This window comes from Psammomys obesus, unplaced genomic scaffold (genome assembly GCF_907164565.1).
Source record: "Psammomys obesus unplaced genomic scaffold, mPsaObe1.curated_primary_1811, whole genome shotgun sequence".
NCBI classification, from domain to species: Eukaryota; Metazoa; Chordata; class Mammalia; order Rodentia; family Muridae; genus Psammomys; species Psammomys obesus.
In genome coordinates, this window is record NW_026585797.1 from 16,794,511 (window position 1) to 16,815,473 (window position 20,963).

At 37.6% G+C, this 20,963-nt stretch overlaps 1 protein-coding gene across 4 annotated transcripts in view; it reads left to right on the forward strand.

Moving 5' to 3' along the window:
* Ahi1 (Abelson helper integration site 1) overlaps positions 1–20,963 on the forward strand; it is a 149,702-nt gene that overhangs the window by 57,915 nt on the left and 70,824 nt on the right. For all 4 annotated transcript variants that reach the window (XM_055599407.1, XM_055599408.1, XM_055599409.1 and 1 more), the window contains exon 18: positions 8,857–8,977. In XM_055599407.1, coding sequence (XP_055455382.1) covers positions 8,857–8,977 — 121 coding nt within the window. The remainder of the gene's footprint in view (positions 1–8,856; positions 8,978–20,963) is intronic.

Genomic DNA, 20,963 nt, shown 5'->3' on the forward strand with positions numbered 1-20,963 from the left:
ACTGCAGAGCTCACAGCTTCTACAGTGGCTGCCCAACAAGCTTCCATTTTACCAAAATTTTAACACAGGGACCCCAGAATTCGATAAGAAAAGTACTTGTCAAGTAGCGCCAAAGCTCTGAAGTTTTAAGTCCTAGCACAGGTCCGGCACACAGCATCCTCCTCCTACAAGCAAGCCCAGCTTTACATGCCATCATTAAGCAAAGAGTCAGAGTGCCAATTCCAGCCATCCTTCCCTCTTCTTCTGCCACTTTTAAAATTCATCCGAATAGACATCTTGTCATTTACTGAACAGAATTACACATCACATAGTAAACGATGCGACACACGGAGGGAAAGAATTAGAGTGGCTAGAGGAGCTCTCTACACAGTGTCCGACAGAGGAAGAAAGTGTTCTGTTGAAGAGGCAGCTGCAGCTGCGGGGCAAAAGCATGGAGTAAGAGAGCCCATTCATTATCTTCCTCTCCGTGAGGCATGCCAGAAAGTACCACCCTGACCCTGTCACTGCGCTGCTCTCGGTATCAGTCAGGACCCATCTCATTTTTACCTAATTATCACTAGTCCACCAGATCTCGAACACAGACAAGGGGAAGGAAGATGGGGAGGGACAGAACAAGCTGTGTTCTGACTTGGCGGCAGATGGTCAGGAAACTTCCTGATAGCAGCGATTGTTGTAGTGATTATGGCCCCACGGCTGCTAAGTCTTCTTAAGTGTAACAGACATAAAGCTGGTCGCAGGTTTCTGATGAGCTCTGACCTCTCCTCCCATTCTCTTTTCTCTCTTCTCGCTCTCCCTCCTCTCTCTCACACACGTGCCATAGCATTCTCTCCTCTGCTGTCTAGATTTCAGCATGGTCAGATATTCTGTGTACAGGCATTAGGGAGTATGTCCTCTGTTAATCTGAAACCTCTGAGGATGACAGGTAGCATCTGTATCTTTGTACATTTCACAACAGTACATTTATCAATGGTAGGATGAATACTCATCAAAATATAATTATGTATTTGGAAATTCAAATTAGGAGAGATTAACATTATTGATGCCTTTATTGCACTCTTTTAAATAGTTTTTATTGAGGTATAATTCACACACCATAACACCCTTTTTGAAAATTTATTCTTCTCTCCTACAATATATCCTGACAGCATTTTCCTTCCCTCCACCCCTCCCACACACACTCTCCTTCCCACTCCCCCAGATCCATTCTTCCTCCATTTCCCTTCAGAGAAGAGTAGGCCTCTCAGGGATGTCAACCAAGCACAGCATAACAAGATACAGTGGGTAAGGTGGCTCAGTGGAGGAAGGCACATGCCATAAAAGCCTGAGCTTGAGCCACAGAGCGTGTGAAAAGAAGTGACTCCAGAAAGCTATGCTCTGGCCTTTACATGTACACTTTGCAGCCCTGCATACATCATAAACGATAATACAGAAACCATGCATGATAACGTGTGTAGTTTACGGTTTTAATTATGTTCAGCATTATGCAAGTCCCCACACAGAAACCTAGTGTCTGTTAGCAGCCCTTGCCAAACTGTAAACATGTATTTATGTGGACTCATTGTAGTCATTAATATACTTTTTGTAGATTTTTGCATGTTTGAGATTCCCTTTAAATGAAATCATATAATATGTTGTCTTTGGGTTTAGGAGTTGGGGTTTTCATTATATTTTTATACAGGATTTTACTCTATAATCCAGGCTGCCCTGATGTTCACTATGTAGCCCAGGTTGGCCTCCAACTCACTGTAATCCTCTTATCCCAGTCTCCAAAGTGCTTGGATTATAGACATGAGCCACCACCTGTAGCTTTAGTGTGTGGCCTGTTAAGACTGGCTTGTATACTTGAGGGTTTCAAGATTAACCCAGTTACACTATGCACCAGTACTTTTCTGCCAAATATGAATGTGTTGCATTTTTCTACCTGCTCATCATTTATCAGCACCTTTTAGCTTTAAGACTAATACTGTTTTGACCATGTGTTGGTACAAACAAGGTTTGGTGTAGACCTATGTTTTTATTTCTCTGGGATTTGTGTGGCAGTGGGCAATTTTTTGGATCCCATGATAACTATTTTCAACATTTTTGAGAAACTCTCAAACTAATTTCCGAAATGGATAAGCCATTTTAGAACCTGACAAGAAAGGTATAAGGGTTCCAGTCTCTCCTTATCTTCACCAGTATTTTAATAAATTGTAATAAATTAAAAAAAAAACTTAAAAAAAAACGGATCAGAAAAAGTTGCTTTGCTTAACTGGTAGTGATGCTTTTTAAAGACTTTCGTCAGCATGACAGGGAGCTAGTGTGGTGTTCTAGAGAAACAATCCAGGTGAATGGGAGAGTTGATGTTAGCAAACTAGGGTTTTGCAAGCATAGTGGTGAGCACACAGGCACACTGGTCCTAGACAGAAGAAATGCAGGGTAGACCTATGTGGACAGCATGAGTGCACATGTAAATGGATTGAAGACAAGGCTTGGTTTGTTGGTTGAGGCACATGTTTTGGAAATAGGCCTTTGGGTATACCAGTGTGATTAAAGAAATGAGGAGAGGCTTTCGGAAACTGCAGCTGCTGCCCCTGGTTTTAGTGAGATGAAGAATGCTGAGGTGGGGGACACAGGTGTGAGAAGTAGAGTTTGGGGCACGAGGACCCCTAAAGTGGAGAATGGCAGCAGGAGTCCTGTGTGCAGGAGAGAAAGGGGAAGACTCCTGTTTAAAATAGTAATAAAATCAGACGAGGGCTCCTGCTGACACAGCATTATTGAGGTACTTGTGAAGGCTAGTCAAGGGGATTTTACAGAAGAACATGTCAGAAAGAGGAGTGGTTAACTATCACATGCTGTGGAGAAAATTGGTAAAGAGAGAATAGAGTTGACCTTTGTATTTGGCAAGGTAATAGCCTCTGGCTGCTTTCCTTAAATGGGAACAAAACACTTAGTAGTGAGACGGAATGGAACAAAACAATGCCAGATTACAAAGGTGTGCCAGTCTTTAAAAAATGTGTGTCATACTGGGGACTAACTGGGTGAGAACTGCAGGCAAACATTTGCTGGATATTAGAGCATATATACATGTATATATGCATATAAGTACATATATTTGCTATTGTGAATCAGTCAGTGGTTATTTAGCCGTTGGTCATGCACCATGGAAGTAGTAATTACTTGAATGAAGTTCTTTAAAGTGTGGGAGGAGATGTGAGCATAGGTTCTCACAGAAGAGCTGGCCTTAGGAGAAGAGAGCTTTACTTTCCTGCTAGGCAGGTAGACCAGGTCAGTGCACGGAGGTGATGGGAGGAAAATGAAAGGGCTCTCCGCTGATTGATTTCTATGTGATATTGGATTAGAATTTCCTCATATGAATTTATAATTTACAAATTGCCGTGTGCTTTTCTTTGTTTAGAATTGGATCAAAGTATAGCAGTAGCAATTTTTGCCTGGATCTGTTTCCATTTATTTATATTCCATTTATTTTTATATATTCCATTCCTTTATTTATAATTAATTCTATTTCTAACATTAGATTGCCAATTCCTACAACAGAATTTTTGCACCTTGTCTTTTACTAACCTGTAAATCATAGCAGCATAAGTTTTTATGATGTTGTTTTCATTCCTAGTTCTTGCCTATGTGTCCTTCCATGTTTCTGTATAAGCTTCATGAAGCCAGGGAACCTGATCATTTTAAAAATAGTATCATCTCTTAGTCTGTATCAGTAAGAACTAAGTCAGGTGTAATTTAGTTCTTAGGTTAAATATGTGATGAGATTGGGCATGTTAAGGGTGATGTGGGCATAGATTGTGGTTAATGCAAGAATATGGGGAAAGTGTAAAAGGTCTGGAGAGGTGACTCACTCAGTAAAATGCCTGCCACAGAAGCATGACGACAGGAGTGAAGATGCACAGCACTCTTAAAATTCTGGGCACTGTGGAGGCAGAGGCAGGCGGGCCGCTGGAGCTCATGGTGCAGTAAGGAACCCTGGCCCAGAAAAGAAGCTGCAGCTCAACTGAGGGATATACCTACTATCTCCCTTTGGTTTCCATCCTACATGTATGCCACTGTACATGCATGTGTACTCACCTACATGAACCCATACATACAGGCATACATGTGAGCACATACACACATGCTCATACATACACATGACCACAATACATGCTCACACACACAGAGAATGCTATAAAGTGATGTATATTTTAGTCAGAACTATCTTGAAATCTATTATTTACCAAAAACATGTTTTAAAAACATTTAAATGATAGAAATTTCAGAGCATATAACTTTTTAATATATAGTAAGTATATGTGTATATGTATATATATAAATTACATATATGATTGCTGAGCTTGATGTTACACTTGAGATGTAGAGGCATAAGGATCAGGGGTTCAAAGCCATCCTCACCTGCATAGCAAACTCAAGGCATGGACTTATGAGAACTTGTCTCAAAAAATTAAAAATAATGTTTGTATTTATCCATTTGTATACGATCAGCATAAAAAGGCAAGATTGAGTTGAGTAGAATAGTATTTCAAGAATTGATTTCAGTTATTTGCAAGGCTTTTAAAAATAATTTTTAAAATGTAATTTCTTCCTAACTTTTGGAAACTAATTAAGCACTAATCAAGCCTTACTGGCCTGAAGATCTGTGGAAGGCTAGCTAGGGTGGAGGACCAGCTATGGTAGTTGGTGGTCCCCGTGTGCAGGTCAGGAGCAGTCTAGGATGAGGTGGGCATTCTGGGCTGGTCACTGAGAAAGAGTGGCTGTGCTTCCTAGGGAAAGGCTAGACATCGCTGTTCTTAATGACCAGGAGACAGAGTTAAATAGATTTAAGAAACAGAGAATTAGTGAGCAAAGGAAGTGATATCACAGGCAGTGATGACATGGATGTTCCTACCCAGAGGGCTCTCTAAGGAGGAAGACGTAGATGCATCCAGCAAACAACATTGTGAAAAATGGGTAGACGTGAGGAATGGCAGGAAGAGGGGAAAAGTGAGGGGAGAGTGGTGTACAGCAACAGAGGCCTAAACAGTATGCTGAATTCAGTCACACGTTGTAGCATTCTGTGAAGCTGAGGTATTGCGTTCTGTGGTGCTTTTCGAAGACTTTATCTTTGAATGAAGCATGAGGGAGTTTCTGAGGTAGAGGGAGAGCTTTCGGTGGTTGTGTTTTTGTACCAAGTAGACTGTGTGGAGAGGCTCTTGTAGAATTTGGAGGAGCCTTGTTGACACTTGTGAGGACTTCAGAAGAACCATCGATTCTGGTGCTGAAAGAAAAAAAAAACATAGGGTAGGTTCAAGAAATGTAGATTTTCAGAGATTAAGAAGTAAGGAATTCAGGCCATTCAAGATAAGGTTCCTCTGTGAAGCAGGACAGTATGATAAGAGAGGAAGGAGAGGAAGGTTTAGAGAAAACCGAGAAGCATTGAGGCAGAATGCCTTACTGGACTGTTGGTTTGAGCCAGACTAATTTTAATTTTGATCTTCATGTAGGAGAATCACAGCAGTAATCTGTGAACCACAGGTCCTTTGTAGCTGTGACAGGCTCTGACAATCCTGATTAAAAGTTATTTTTAAAACGCTTCACCATGACTGCTTCGTGTTTGAATTGTTTTCATAATTTATTGAATGGTGTGAGAGGTTAGAGAGTAAGGATAGCTGGCACTTTGCAACTGTAAAACGTGTTTCTGGTGTTTCTGTTTCTCATTTCACTGTCTTGGCTTCATAAAGAAAACATCTGAGTCCTTAGATGTTTATTTAGGGTTTGTTTGTTTGTTTGTTTGTTTTTATAAACTACTGTCTTTATATTTCTCACTATCCTGCAAAGCAACATAGAAAGTATGTTCTGATATAGAAAAAAAAGACACCTATCTGGGAAAGACAAGAATTTGTGAACTCTTAACAAGATAACATCAGTGTCTTTTCAGTTATAATTTTAAACCAGTTTTTGAAGAATCAACGAAGGCTGAACCGTCATAAAGTTCTAGCACTGGTCCAGGTAGCATATGATCTAAAATGGGCTGCAGTGATAGGCTTGTAACTGTGTCTGGAAGCGAATGTTACATCTCTCCCAGAGGTTTTACATTTTAATTGCTAAAACAGAAACTAATCATTAGCTTGTTTAATCATTTGCTCTCAAGTTTGTGTTTGGGCAGTGAGATTTTTATGAAGAAAATTAACCCAGTCCTAAAATGTTAGTGCTTGCGAGTTTTGCATGACAAATGCTTACAGCCTGAAAGAGCAAGGGAAACAGTTTTTTGTTGTTGTTGTTTTTTAACTAACTTGGCAGAAGTTCTCAGTCATTTTGTTTTATTTTTCCTTATTATAAATTTCATTCAAATTTTGTGCTTTTAGTTTTCTCCATTATGGAAGTATTAAACTGACTTTGGCAAACTGTGGTTTTTGCATGAAGCAAGGAGAAAAATGTGTTGTGAAAAAAGTAGATTGGTGTGGGGCAGACTATGTTAGCCAACCTTTCTGTTGTTGTAAAGTTATTAGGCAATCCTTTTCCACAGCATATATTTCAAAAACACACGTTGCTTCATTCTATTTAATGGTTATTATTAATTTCTTCCTCTAGATGAAATTATAAATGTATGTCAGGTCACTTTGAAAGTCGTTTGACTTCTAATACCCCACTAATAATAATTGATAGTTATCTCAGATCTTAGAAATTGAATTACCTGCCCGATAATGTTGCTACTCATCACTTTATTAACATTTGAATGGTATCCAGAAAAGATGCCAAGGACGATCAGAGCCATACAATTTGCTCAGGGAAAACATGTCATTATTGCGCTCCCCCTCAATACTCATGTGCTTTTTAAAGTAGTGAGTCTTCTTGTTTGAGCAGAGGCACTGAAGCGCCTTGTTGTAACTTTCTCTGTTTGTTTCTGTTTTAGCACAGACAGAGCTCTAAAGAGGAAGATTATGTCCATCACCAGGGCATAGATGTGAGCATAGAATCATATAATTATAGCCCTAGTATACACCTCTCCATCTGCACCACACTTTACGCTGTTTAACGTGTTTGAAAATAATTTTCAAGAATGCATAAGTAAAACTGACTAGTGGCTCTAACAAGAGGTTAATTAGTTAAGTGATAGATGTGTCTTTTTGTGTGCAGAATTTTTACTAAAAGCAGAGAATGCTGAAAGAACTTCAACTACATTAGATTTGCCTGATTATCTGAGAGATGGTACTGATATCTAATATTTATGCAGTACTTCATTAATATCACTCTTTATAGTTTATTTCTGCAGATAGACTTGTTTGACTTTTTATAATACAGACAAAGGTGCTGCCATTGCACAGTGCCTGCACTATTTAATCTATTCACTGCATTTCCCAGTACCTGATACTTAACATGCAAATACAATATTATAATTTCACATCATCTTTATTGGCACACTCTTATTAAAGCACAGACAGGACTTTTGTTGCGATCCTCACCTAGAGATGAATAATAAAGTTCAACGACTTTCTCTGTTATTTTCGTAGCATATAGTTATAGTATATTATTTTTGGCCAGAGCTTAATAATGGATCCTGAGAAGTTTTCAGGTTTGGTAATAAGTTAACACTGATGTGGTTTTAACTCCTTCTAATTATTTTGAAGAATTTTTTTTTGGTTGGGAATATAGCTCTGGGGTAGGACACCTGCCTAGCATATGTAAATTCCTGGTTTGATTCCCATACTCACACCCACAAAAAGGTATTTTTTATGTTTTAGGACATAGCATAATAATTTTACTATTTTAGAGCTGTTCTACTGTATGGTCTTCATTGACTTTTCCCCTAACATGTTTAAGCTCTTTGCTGCAAGAAAAGAAGTGCATCTTAGATGTACAGTCATTGCTTGAAAAACTTCTGTTTTTACAAACATGCAGCTAAAGAAACAAAGTGCATGTAGCTACAGCATAACTGTCCTGTATAGAACACAGTTGTTAAACATTAGCACAGTGGAGTCCCAGTGAAGTCTGTGTGGTTTGATTATTTAAAGCAAAGTAACGAAAATAAAAAAATCTCTATATATTAATATTTATATAGAGTATGTTATCCTTTTATTTTGTTAATTCAAAGTTTATTTGCAGTGAATTTTTAAAATCAGGCTATCTCAAGTTGTTTAAAAAAATCATACTTTATGATTCTTAAAGAAAAAGGTTCACAATGAACAAGACTAAATTTTTCCTGAAATTTATTCTAATTTCTAAGATAAAATTACTAATAAACTTTTTAACTGTTTTAGTGAACTAATCTAATGAAAATGCACTTGTTACACATTTCATTTTTTGTTTTACTTGTTATAGACTATATAGAAATTTTGCTCAATGATCATTTTTAACCAGTCATTCTGTGTTTAGTATTTAAGAAAAAGATTTTTTATACCATGGAAACTTTCTCCTGGCAAATGATGTTGTAGGGTGTTACATTTATCGCCATAGTACATGAGTAACACAAGGGTTTTTGTTTTCTAAAAAGGGCTTCTCTGCTAGTTTACCAAAACACCAGAGAAATGAGGGTGGGAAACACTGGCACTCTTTCTTAATGAAAAGCAATCAAGGAGTCACTTTTATATTTACATTTCTTTGAAACTTCAGACCTCTGTATTTTGAATTATTGCATAATATCAGTTAAAATGTAAGTAGGTTAAAAAGGTAAATTGTTTTGATTGCCATTGTATTTTTCCTTAATAAAAAATGTGTCCTGTTTTCCAACTGTAAAAACCAACCATCTGAATTGCTACTGTCCCCTTGACCTGTTACGTGTCCTGGTTTGGGTAGTGAGCAAATATTTCTCATCCAGTTTTTGCACCACTCATCTATGAAATCTGAGGTACTTTCTGATTGCCTTTCCTGTTGCAGGTCAACAAAAATCTCTCAATAACCTCACCACCACCAGGCCCTACAAAGAAGCCAAGGGCGAAACAGCCATCTGTGCTGACCACTGATGAGATCATACATCAGTTTGGATTCCCTCAGACTGGTGAGCAGCTTTCTTGCTTTGAATGTTCTTTTAAGTGTTCAGTGCTATTTTTATGAATTTACTTACTTCTATTCAGAAATAACACTCACGGCAATCTAGTTGTCGGTTTGCACACCTGACAAAGTATATCCTAGCATCTCTTTTTTTTTGAAGTCATAGAAATGATGTTGAAGTTCAAATTTGGTGATGTTGACATCAGCTAACTTGAACTTACATTATGTTAAAGAGATCACCTAAAACTGAAAACTTTACATTCTAAACATGTACAATATAAAATCTGATTAAGTTTTTTATTTGAATAAAGGAACCATGGCTTATGGATAATTTTATTTTTTACTGTTTTTAAGTTTTATATAAAGCCAAAACAGTGTGACCTCATGGATAAAAAAAGTTACAGACTGAATGATACCACAGCCCTTCAAGTTAGCAAGTCAGTAGAAAATACAAAAGGTCTACTTTAAAAATCTATATTAATCATGGAATTGAAATGAATTGTACAGTTGCAATTTTTAGATTAATGTTTTAAATGTGCTTAAACAAGGTTTTCAAAAGATATTAAAAGATCTATGAGAAATGATAATCTTTGTATTGAAAAATGACTTTTTCTATCCATTAGCTATTTTTACAATAGTCTACCTACTACCAAATTATAAGAACTGAACAATCACAAAATACTTATCTGTGATGAAGAAATTATGACAAAAAAGATTAGCTTGACTAGATGGACATAATTTATTTTGAAGTTTGAGGATCATATTACTGTCCCACTGTGAAAGTATATGGGATTTATCATTATAGAAGTTTTATTAGTCTCTATGTAACTATAAACCTTAAAGAGGAAATGCTTGGACCTGGAAATATTATGTATATTTTTGCTTGTACCTTTTATTAATTTTTATTTCAAAAATGAAAATGGTATTTGTTGAGGTAACTGTTGAGGTGACATGAAAATATTTTATAAGAGTAAGGTATGATATAAAGTTGACAATTATATTATAAACATGCTCATGTATGAAGTTTAAAAATACATGGAGTTCTGTTTTCAAATCACTGTAGTAACTATGTTGTCTCCCATCTTAGAAGCTTTAAATTTCTAATGCTGCAGATGTCCAGCAGGCTTAATAACAATAACACAATCGCTGCTGGTTATTATAGAAAGGGCACCGTGCAGTGCACATCCAGGCTGTTTCTTCCTGCTCCACAGAAACACTTGGCTTGACTTGAGAGGTTTTCTTTTAATGACTAGAAGTAAGGGGCCTCTCCTCCCCATAAACTCTTAACATTTTAATGCTGTGGTCCATATTTTTCTGAGAAGAAACTTTTCAATTCTCTCAAAGGCATAGAAGTTGAATGTCTGGTTGTATTACTATATTATCTTAAATCAATTTGAGAAGTATGTCTGTCAGCCAATAAGATATAGATAATATAAAAGCACTTTCATGTTCTGTAAAAGAGCAGAAAGAATTGCTGGGAAGATTCTTGCAGTGGAAAGAGTGATTATTAGAGAAACAGATAAAAATAAAGATTCACAGTAGAGAAACAACTGGATCTGATAAAGGTAATCTTGCAAACTTCAGAAACTTAGATGGGGGTCTTTCCATTTACCATAAACTTTCATAACAGTAGACTCTATGAGTTTGTATATTTGTGTCTTAAATGTCTGCTCAGAGTCACACTGTCTCAGAGGCATTGCCACAGAGCCATGGGGCATAGGCATCACGGCTACACCTTACTTGGTTTTGGTCAGTAATGTGCTTGATGTCATTTTAAGTCATAGTCTTCCTAGAAAGTTTATGTATTATAAAATAAGAATGTGATCAGTTGTAAAATGGCCACTAATTTTTTTTTTCATTAACAATTAGTCTTTTAGAAGAAATCCTTCGCTCACAGCCAGGCAAATGGATGTTCAACTATAGCCTCACTTGCAAATGACTATAGAGTCTTGAGCAATTTCTTCATGCTTTAGTTTTCATAACCCTTCAGGCAGTTGAGGCATTTGGTTTCTATCTGGAAATCTGTAATTGTAGGGTATATCTAGGAGGAGATAGGGGGAGGAGTTGTGCTGAACAGGATCAAAATACATTGTATACCGCTCTTAAGGAATTAATAAAAATATTTTAGATAAGATTGTAATATTTGTGTAATGTTTAAATAAGGTTTAAATATGGATAAGTAATTATACAAATATGTTAGGATATGAAATATAGGAACACCAAATCAAACAATTTACATATATGTTTAAAATTGGAATCTTGGGGATTGGAGAGATGGCCTTGTGCTTAAGAGTGAGTACTGCTATTGCAAAGAACCTGAGTTCAATTTTCAGCACACAAGACAGGAAGCTCACAACCACCCCAGCTCCCTCCAGGGATCTAGTGCCCTCTGACTCCACAGGTCCCTGCAGTCAGAAGCGCACAGACCTGTGTGTACACACACAGCCGCATGACTAAAACATGAAATAAACCTTAAAATATGTTTTTATACACACACATACGTACGTATGCATATCGCACATACATGAATAGAAGTCTTAATGAAAACCTGTAGTCCTGCAGAGCTTAGTTTGGGGCAGAGCTGTTTTTCCAGAGCTGTAGTAATGGCCACCTGTACTCACACAGAGACTTTGTTTTAGACTCTGTATAAATGTGTTTGCATGCTGAGGGTTTATGTTAACCTTATTTGCTCAAAGCAACTTCTAGCAAATTGGAACTGCTAGAAAAGTAAGCATTTCTTAAGTGGTTTATAAACCTTGAAGTTTGTAAAATGCCTCTTCGTTTACTCTAAACTTAAAAGTATTCTTTGCTGTGGCCTCTCAAAGACGTCTAGTTAGTATTATAGTCGTTGCCTTTAAGAAGCTTGAGAGACAGGTGAGCTTGCAGCAAATTAAGTTAGTGTGGTAAATTCTGAAAGTGCAGACAAGAACTTGCCCCAGGAAAGCAGGGCATGAAGAGGCTCCTCAGACTGCGCATGCTTCCTGCCTGCGCTTCCACTCCCGCCCAGTATCTCATTCTTAGCCCACCTCCAAGTCGCTGTGGCAGAGACGGATTGAAGTCATACTATACTCAGAAAAAAAAATAATAACTTTTTTTTTTTTTGAGACAGGGTCTCTCTGTGTAGTCCTGGCTGACCTGGAACTCACTTTGTAGACCAGGCTGGCCTCAATCTCAGAGATCCACCTGCCTCTGCTTCCCAAGCGCAGGGATTAAAGACCTGTGTCACTACTGCCTGGCTAGGAATTAACTTTTAATTTTCTGTATAGAATAGAATTACCCCAGGGTATCAAAGCAGATGCTGAGACTCATAGCCAAACTTTGGGCACAGTGCAGGGAATCTTATGAAAGAAGTGGGAAATAGACATGGAGAGGACAGGAGCTCCACAAGGAGAGCAACAGAACCAAAAAATCAGGGGTCTTTTCTGAGACTGATACTCCAACCAAGGACCATTGATAGAGATTACCTAGAACCCCTGTGCAAATGTAGCCCATGGCAGTTCAGTGTCCAAGTGGGTTCCATAGTAATGGGAATAGGGACTGTCTCTGACATGAACTGATTGGCCTGCTCTTTGATCACCCATCCCTGAAGGAGTAGCAGCCTTACCAGGCCACAGAGGAAGACAGGGCAGCCACTCCTGATAAGACCTGATAGACTAGGATCAGAAGGAAGGAGAGGAGGATCTCTCCTATCAGTGGATTTGGGGAGGGCCATGGGTGTAGAAAGGGAAAGAAGGTGGGATTGGGAGGTGAGGAGGGACAGAGCTATAGGGGGGATACAAAGTGAATAAATTGTAATTAATAAAAATTAAAATTAAAAAAAAGAATAGAATTACCCAAGGTATTACTATGAAAAGTATACCATATGTTATGATATAAAATATGTTTTTAAAAAGTATTACTGATAATCTGTGTTAGAGGCAAGCTAAAGAAAAAAAGAGCTCCCATAAAACATTGTAGATATTATTCATTGACCTATTACTCCAACTCCCTGATAATTAAATAATAAATAAGCTTACCTTTTAAAAATTAAAAGTAGGTATTTATTAAGGAATTTGAAAACTACAATTCCAATTTTGACATTTTAGATAAAATTTACAGGTTACAGCTCATGTAAGTGTTTTATGCCGTAGTGAGCAAGCCATGTACATCTCTAATCGCTTTCAGAACTTAGAGAACCCTCTCATTAGTAAGTTAACAGCACACCTGAAAGCTCTAGAACGAAAAGAAGAAATCATGCCCAAAGGAATAAATACCAGGCTCAGGGCTTAAATTAATAAAATAGACAGAACAACAACAAACCAATATAAATAATCAATGAAACAAGAGTTGGTTCTTACAGAAAATCATTAAGACTGACAAACCTTTAGACAACTTAACTACAAAGGTGAAGGGAAAAGATGCAAGCTAACAGAATTAGAGATGAAAAGGGGGACGTAACAGCAGACACTGAAGATCCCCAGAGAGTCATAGACCTAAACTGGAAAATCAGAATTGCTTCCATTCTTTCTTAGTGCAGTGAGGATATGCCAAGCAATGCCAGCTGGTGTTTGATAAGCATTTAAAGTATTTTGTATGTGTCTTCGTTTCCTCAGAACAATTCTACAGAAGTTCAGCATGAACATAGAGAGTAAAATCATGTAAATCTTTCCAGAGCATAAACCATTCTGTCACTCATTGAGCTTAGAGTGAATCTGCGAAGCAGGGGGCTGGCTTGCTGTGAGTCCTGCGGCCTGTGGCAGCCACACCTGACTCTACGCTATCCTCACCATTCAGATGCCAGTCCCTCCGCAGGGAGTAGGGGTCAAGTTTAGGAGATCAAGCAGTCTTGGAGACATGTCCTTGTATCTATTTCTCTGCCAGTGGCATACAGTCACTTTACTTTGCCAGGTTTTCCTGAAAAAAACAAACAAACAAACAAAACAGTAACTTTGGGAGAGTGCGGTTTTTTGAGACTGAGGTATCAAACAAGATATCTTAATTCTTGATTATTAATGAAGTCACATTTTCTTTGATCTTTAGTTAAAATTGTGCTTTTGTTTTTTAAAAGCCCAGATTCTAGTGTAATGCGGTATTGATTTCTAGAGAAATCAACAGGCTGTCTGGAGAGAAATTTTATTCAGTGTTGCTTTGCCTAAGTCTATGTTCCTTTCAACCACCTTGGGAAGTCTTTTCTGTAGAGCTGGATTTAAAAATATGACACTAGACGCGCTGGTCCATACCTGTAGTCCCATCAACTCATAAGACTGAGGCAGGAAGAACACAGAGCCCATAGCTTCAAGACCAGTCTGGACCACATGGCAAGACCCTAATGTGGACTCTTTAATAAAAGAATCAGTCACTGGTATAAGTAGATGCAGGGAAAGATATCACAATTTTCATTGCTGGCAGTGCGATATTTGTATCATCTGCACAAGTTATTGTTCAAAGAGAATGTTCTGTGTGTTCCGTGTATGTCTTATATCATTTCTCTAAATTAAATGTAATTCAGATTAAATAGATGAGTCAAGCAAGATAAAGTAGCTTTATTCATTTAATCTTCATATCTTTTTAATTATAAACTTGGGTTTTTATTACATCTAAGCTGGAAACATGATGATTCTTGCGTTTCAAAGGAAAAATACATTTTGGCAAAAATTAGGAAATAGAATGACTCAATCAACACAGCTGATGTTTAAAGGGGGTTTCCATTTTAAGGAAAGTAAATTAAGCTTCAAAGACTTTCCTCAGCCCTCAGCATCGGCAGAGCTTCATAGTGTTACCTAACAAACTCTAAGCTGCTAATTGAAAGAGTGTCTGTTGAATTCTTACTTCAAACTTTTCATAATTCCAGAATTTCCATTCAGTGGTGAGATAAATGAAAAGAATTAATTAATTGTCATAGATTAAAGATTAACTGATTCCTGTAAGCATACATTTTTAGTTGCACTTTAGGATATTTAAAAGAATAAAAATGTTTTTGCTGTATGGTTTTTGAAAGAAAGGTTTTATTTTTTAAAAAAATCACTTTTTCGAATTCAGCATATATATCATGTGAGAAAAGCTTTGGTCTTTGTTGTCTTTGGTCTGATTCCTAATTTTTATTGGTAGCTGTTTGTTTAGGTAGTTGCCTCTCTCTCCAGCTAGAGGCACCTACATTTCTCATTTCAGAGTATTAGGGTCATAAAAATATTTTTTACTTTGAAATAGGAAAAATATTTTGAGATTAAATAACATGAGGTTATATAAGATTTCCCTATCCTCATTTTGAAATCATGTTAATTTTGCATTTTGGCCAAAGTAATAGAGGAGATCTTAAGACCTGGCTGAATAAGCTATGTTAAGTTGATTAGAGGAAGGAACATGTGTCCAGTAGAGCTCACTTCGGTAATCTTCAGAATGTGGTGTTAAGACCATAAAATACTTAAAAGCAAAGGTAACATGTCAAAGTCTGTGTTGACCATATTACATCATGCTTTGCCGGCAAATGAGAAAACAGCCACCAAACAAAACACTCCATTTGCTGGCATCTCTTGAGTTACTGTCTTCAGAAACATCATCTCAAGAAGCATGAAGAATGTGGCATGTTTCACATAACCCTACTCCATAACCTCTTAAAGTGTCCAGCCAGGCTGCTATGGTGCATAATCCCACTTGGAGAGATCTCTGTGAGTTCAAGGCCAGCCTGGTCTACAAAGTGAGTCCAGGACAGACAAGGCTATACAAAGAAGCCCTGTCTCGAAAAATTAAAAAAAAAAATTTAAAAAGGGAAAGAAAGAGAAAAGAAAAAGGAAATCTTCTTCTGTAGAAGGTAGCATCAAAACTGGAGGGAAGGCATTTTGTTTTTACTAAATATTTTGTTACATCTTTTGGCTAATAGATGTAGTAATGTATAGAAGAGTCAATTTCAGGTTAGGAATTAACATTACTTTTCTAATTCTGCCTTTATTGCTCAGCAATAACTATTTTATCTTCACTTAACTATTTTACCTTCTTCTAAAAAGTGTATGGTTGGTCAAACAGTATGCCGGTGCTTGTTGTTGAGATTAAAACTTTACATTTCCTATGGTATTGTGGTACTGTGGGCAAGAGAGAGGGATGCTCCCCACACCTCCACACATCCCCACACACACTCCCTGCCTCCACCCCTCCATCTGCACAGACAGGAGAGGTGCTCCAAGGTCGTGAGAGCAAGCAGGAGAGTGGGCCCTGTTCCTCACCCAGGCCAGTGAGTGGAGCTGGCCCTGGTGGTGTGGGTGCAGGTGAGCTATCCCCCAGGGCATGAGAGCAGCAGAGCTGGCCCTTCCCCTTGCTGGCTGGGGCATTGGGTGAAGTCAGGGCTGGAGAGCTCCCCTAGGTGGTGTGGGTGAGGGAGAGCTGGTGATCTGACCAACCCAGCTACCACCAGGCCCAGAGTTGGCCCGCCCCAGCATCTACCTCATCTACTAACTACAAGAATGCATGAAGGGCCGTTCCTACAGATCCAAAGCTGTAGGGTCTCCATGACACCGGGCAGCAACAGGGTATCTGAGAGGAGTCCCTGTGAGGATCCAGTATCAAAGGTGGAACAGAAGCCAGAGGCCTCAGACCAGACCAGTGACTCACTGCAATGAACACCTGCAAGGAAAGACGTGTGGACAAAAGGGTATACTGTATGGACACCTGTGACACACTACAGCTTCCGAGAGATGGATTTTAGTGTTTTGTTATGTTTTGTTCGTGAGGGCAGGGTGGGAAGTAAGAATTGCAAGGGCAGAGGGTGGATAGCGATGGACAGGGAGATGAGTGGGATTGGGGTACATGATGTAAAATGCACAAAAAAGCAAAAAGTTAATCATTATAATAATTATTATAATATTATATTATAATAATTATAATAAATATTATATTATATAATATTATATAAATATAATAATATAATAAATATTATAATAATATAATAAATATTATAATAATAACTTTTATAATACATTATATTATAATTATTGTAATTATTAAAATAATTTATTAATAATAATTATTATTATAAATGTTGCAACTATTAAGAAAAATATAAAAAGCTGGGATTACTCAGCTGACAGTTTATGCCTGGTATGTTTGATTCCCCATATCTTAAAATAATTGCTTTTTCAGAGCTTGCCTTCAAAGAATCAGCATTTTCTGTTGTGTTAGACAAGAAATATTTAAATATTCGGTGATTTCTAAACTGAGTTTTTAAAAGTAACTAGCATAATTTTTTGTTATTAAAAATAAAGTCAGGATGAATATGTGTGTATGTCACACAGCTGGCCATGGCTTCTTAGTTGTTTAAATTCTGCCATCCTCAGGTCTACCCGAGGTCATGGATTCCTTCCGAAGCTACTGTTCATGTTGTTCCTAACCCTTTTTCTAACCCAGTCAGCACAAAAGGCCAGAGCATGGGGCACATTTTGTATTTGGGTTTCTCTAAACACTGCTCAGATCTTAATTGCCTGGGCTTGTCCTTTAACGGGTCATTCTTTATATTCTCCACAAAAACAGACCTCAATTGTCAGAGTTTCCTGTGTAGTTGGAATTTCTGAAACTTGTATGTGATCTGTACATTAAAAGTGTGAGTTATTATTTTACTCCCCAGAAGAGCATCTAAGTAAGACTCCAGTGACTGTTGTCATTCTACTAGTTAAGTATTCAAATTTAGCCTCTCTTTCTAAGTGATTAATTTTAATAATGGCATTAGAATTCATCAGTTGTTTCTAAACTTGCTGATAATTTAAAATATATTGTAAATGTCATTTCGTAGTTTTATGAACATTTTTACCACCTCATGAGCGATTATCATGCACAGAGATTTGCACGACTATACCCGTGAGTTACTAAATTCATCCCAGTGCTTCCAGGGGTAGAATATGAGTGCAAACTTTTCTCATTTAAGTCAGCAGATTCAAATGAGCGTGGGTCTGCCCCTTGTTTCCTAGCCATGTATGTGCTAAGAAAAAAATCATTGTATTCAATGTTTGTAGGCTACCTATGGTTTCAGCCTTAGAATTTTCAATCTTCCCATCATCTTTTCAAAATAAGAAATTTATTCTAAACTCTTACATCTCAGCCACTTTTGTGTGGTGTATGTTTCTTCTCTTCAGGAGCATTAGGAGTGTGTGGCATATCTACCCAGTGATATGCAGCCGACGAAAAAATAAAAGTATGCAACTAAAAAGTTTAAGCTGTAGAAAAACATTAAATAAAGTCTAATTGAACAATGAATATTAAAAAAAACATGTAACCCTACATAGCCAAAATGAGAATTCAAATTTTAATGATACTCTGATATTTACCTTTTCTAAAAGTATTTAGCTTTTCCAAAGTTTTCTAGTTGATGTGTTATTTTGACTTCTCCTATTTATATTCTGAAGATTTGTGAAATTATCTGACTATAACATCTCTTACTAGGAAGTGGAGATGTAAAATTGTAAGATTAGGACAAGTTGAACAGAGCTATTGTACATATGATTAAAATGAATATAAAATCTAATCTGACAGAAAATGTTCAGCCTCACAACTGTAGCAAGATACTTTCTATGGATGTGACTGAAGGCAGTGTTGCCCAGAGCACCTGTGAGAGCCTCAGCGAAGCTCCTGTAGTTCACCTGTGGTCTCATTGCAGAGATCAGCATGGCTGGTTGACCTTTGAACTCTCCCACCTCTGTACTTAGTATCCCTCAGAGTTCCTCATTCCTTGTTCTAAATCTTCCACAACTGATGGGTTGTGCCTTCTCTGATGACCTCTTGTCATAGTCGTGTGTCGTGGGGCCATCACATCTGCCTAAGTGTTCCAAAGTTCTGTCTGTGAGTTTTCCTGTCTTCAGTTGTTTGCATTTGTTCCTGTGTCCTGTGTTTTCCTTCCTGCCAATGGCTTTTCTTCATTTGTTTTCATTTCTAAAGAGGAAGAACTAGATGTCAGTATGACTTGGCTCTTTTCTTGTGTGAATAACTGTAATCTCACTAGTGTGTTTGCCCATGCACAAACATTTTACATTTGTGGCTAGGACATATAATGCCCAATTTTTATTTAGGATAAACAGGAAAAAGATGTCAGGAGACTTGCCAGGATGACAGCACCTAGGACGGGGTCTCTGCTCTAGAAGCCTTCCTTCTTCCCAGTGTTACTTTGGAGACTGACTCTTCTTTTCCTGGCCTGTGGTTAATGCTGAGCAACAGCATCCCCACCCCCACCTCTGTTATTTAGGGTATGCAGCTATTTGGAAAAAAAAAAAAAAATCATCTCTGAATCTGTATTTGTTCCAGGTTTCACTTAGTTTGATTTCTACCAGATGCCCTGGTTCCATGTTCATAGGTTTTATCATGTCCAGGGTAGTGTTCATGCCAGCTGCAGCACCCACTCCCAAGGAATGTTTGTAGCGGATGTTTGTAGTCATTTCCCGTTGTATAAAAGGTTGATATTTCTAATCTGTTCTTTTCAAGCTCGACAGTGCCCCTGGTGCTGCTAATCCCACTGGCCAGTTCCTCACCCTTATCTTATTTGACCGATCATCAGTTTAGATACATTTGGCTACTTCTTAATACATGCTTTCCGGGACACCACACTCTCTTGGTTTTCCTCTTATCTTGTTAGTCAGCCTTATTATCTTATGCTAGATGCTTCCTGGTTGCTGACCTGTCTTAATAGACTATTTCTCCTAGTTCAACTCTTTTGTTCCATGAAGATGCTGACACCTTTGGTAACTGCATGACTTTAAATAAGCCTCAGGCATCAGTGACTCTCTGACATTTTATAGTCCACCTAGATGTCCTCCCTGAACTCCAGCAGTGCGCAGACCATTATTGTAGCCCCGGAACCTCCTGTGACACAAAATATCACTAATGTAACTTTAACTTTAAAACTATACATGATTTGTAGGTACCATATAGAACGATACATGATTTGTAGGCACCATATAGAACTCAGTTCTGGTCAATTACTTCTGTTTAAGTCTTTATTATCTGATTCCAACTAAATCATTTATTACTGTCGGTTTTTAATTGGATATGAGTAATGCTTTTAATAGCAAACTTCCGTAGTTGAGGGTCTAGAATCTTTTATCAACATGAATTTGACAGTGTTATTAAAAGAAATCTTGTTGCTAGGCATGGTAACATGTGTTTATAAATTCTGTACTCAGGAGGTTAAAGTTGGAGGAGAGTGAGTTGGAGCTCAGCCTTGGCTACATAGGGAGTTTGAGGCTCTGTCCAGGACCTTGTTTTGAAAGGAAACAAAAAGCAAGCTGAATGACTTTCACTGAGATTGTATATATTATTACTTTTCTCGTTTAAGTCAGTGCATAAGATTGTGATACCAGTTAGACAAGAGAATTTAGATATATATTCTGTTTCTTATGCTATGGCCTTGAGGGACCTTTTTCATCTTAGTGATGAAAAAGTAGTGTTTATATGTAGTTTACTATAAGTAGAAATATTTAAATACCAAAATATGTGTGGCTTCTAATACAGTGGAAGTTACAAGAGTATATTGTATGACTACATTCAGAATTATTCTAATGAGTGAACTTTCTTTTGAAGTTTTCTCATTTCTCCACTAAGTTTTAGTGGGAAATTCCAGTGACTTAAACTTCAGTGAATCTCTTTTGTACATTTACACAATGGAATACTACTGAGCAATTAAAAACAAGGAAATCATGAAATTTGCAGGCTAATGGTGGGAACTAGAAAAGATCATCCTGAATGAGGTATCCCAGAAGCAGAAAGACACACATAGTACATACTCACTTATAAGTGGATATTAGACATATAATATAGGATAAACCTACTAAAATCTATAGTCCTAAAGAAGCTAAATAACACTGAAACCTTACTCAGAAGGTCAAACAGGATAGACATCTGAAGTAGGAGAAGACAAGAAACAGGACAGGAGCTTTCCTCAGGGGGCCTCTAAAAGACTCTACCCATCAGTGTATCTAAGGAGGTGCTGAGACTCATAGCCAAACTTTGAGCAGAGAGCAGGAAACCTTTTGGAAGAAGAGGGA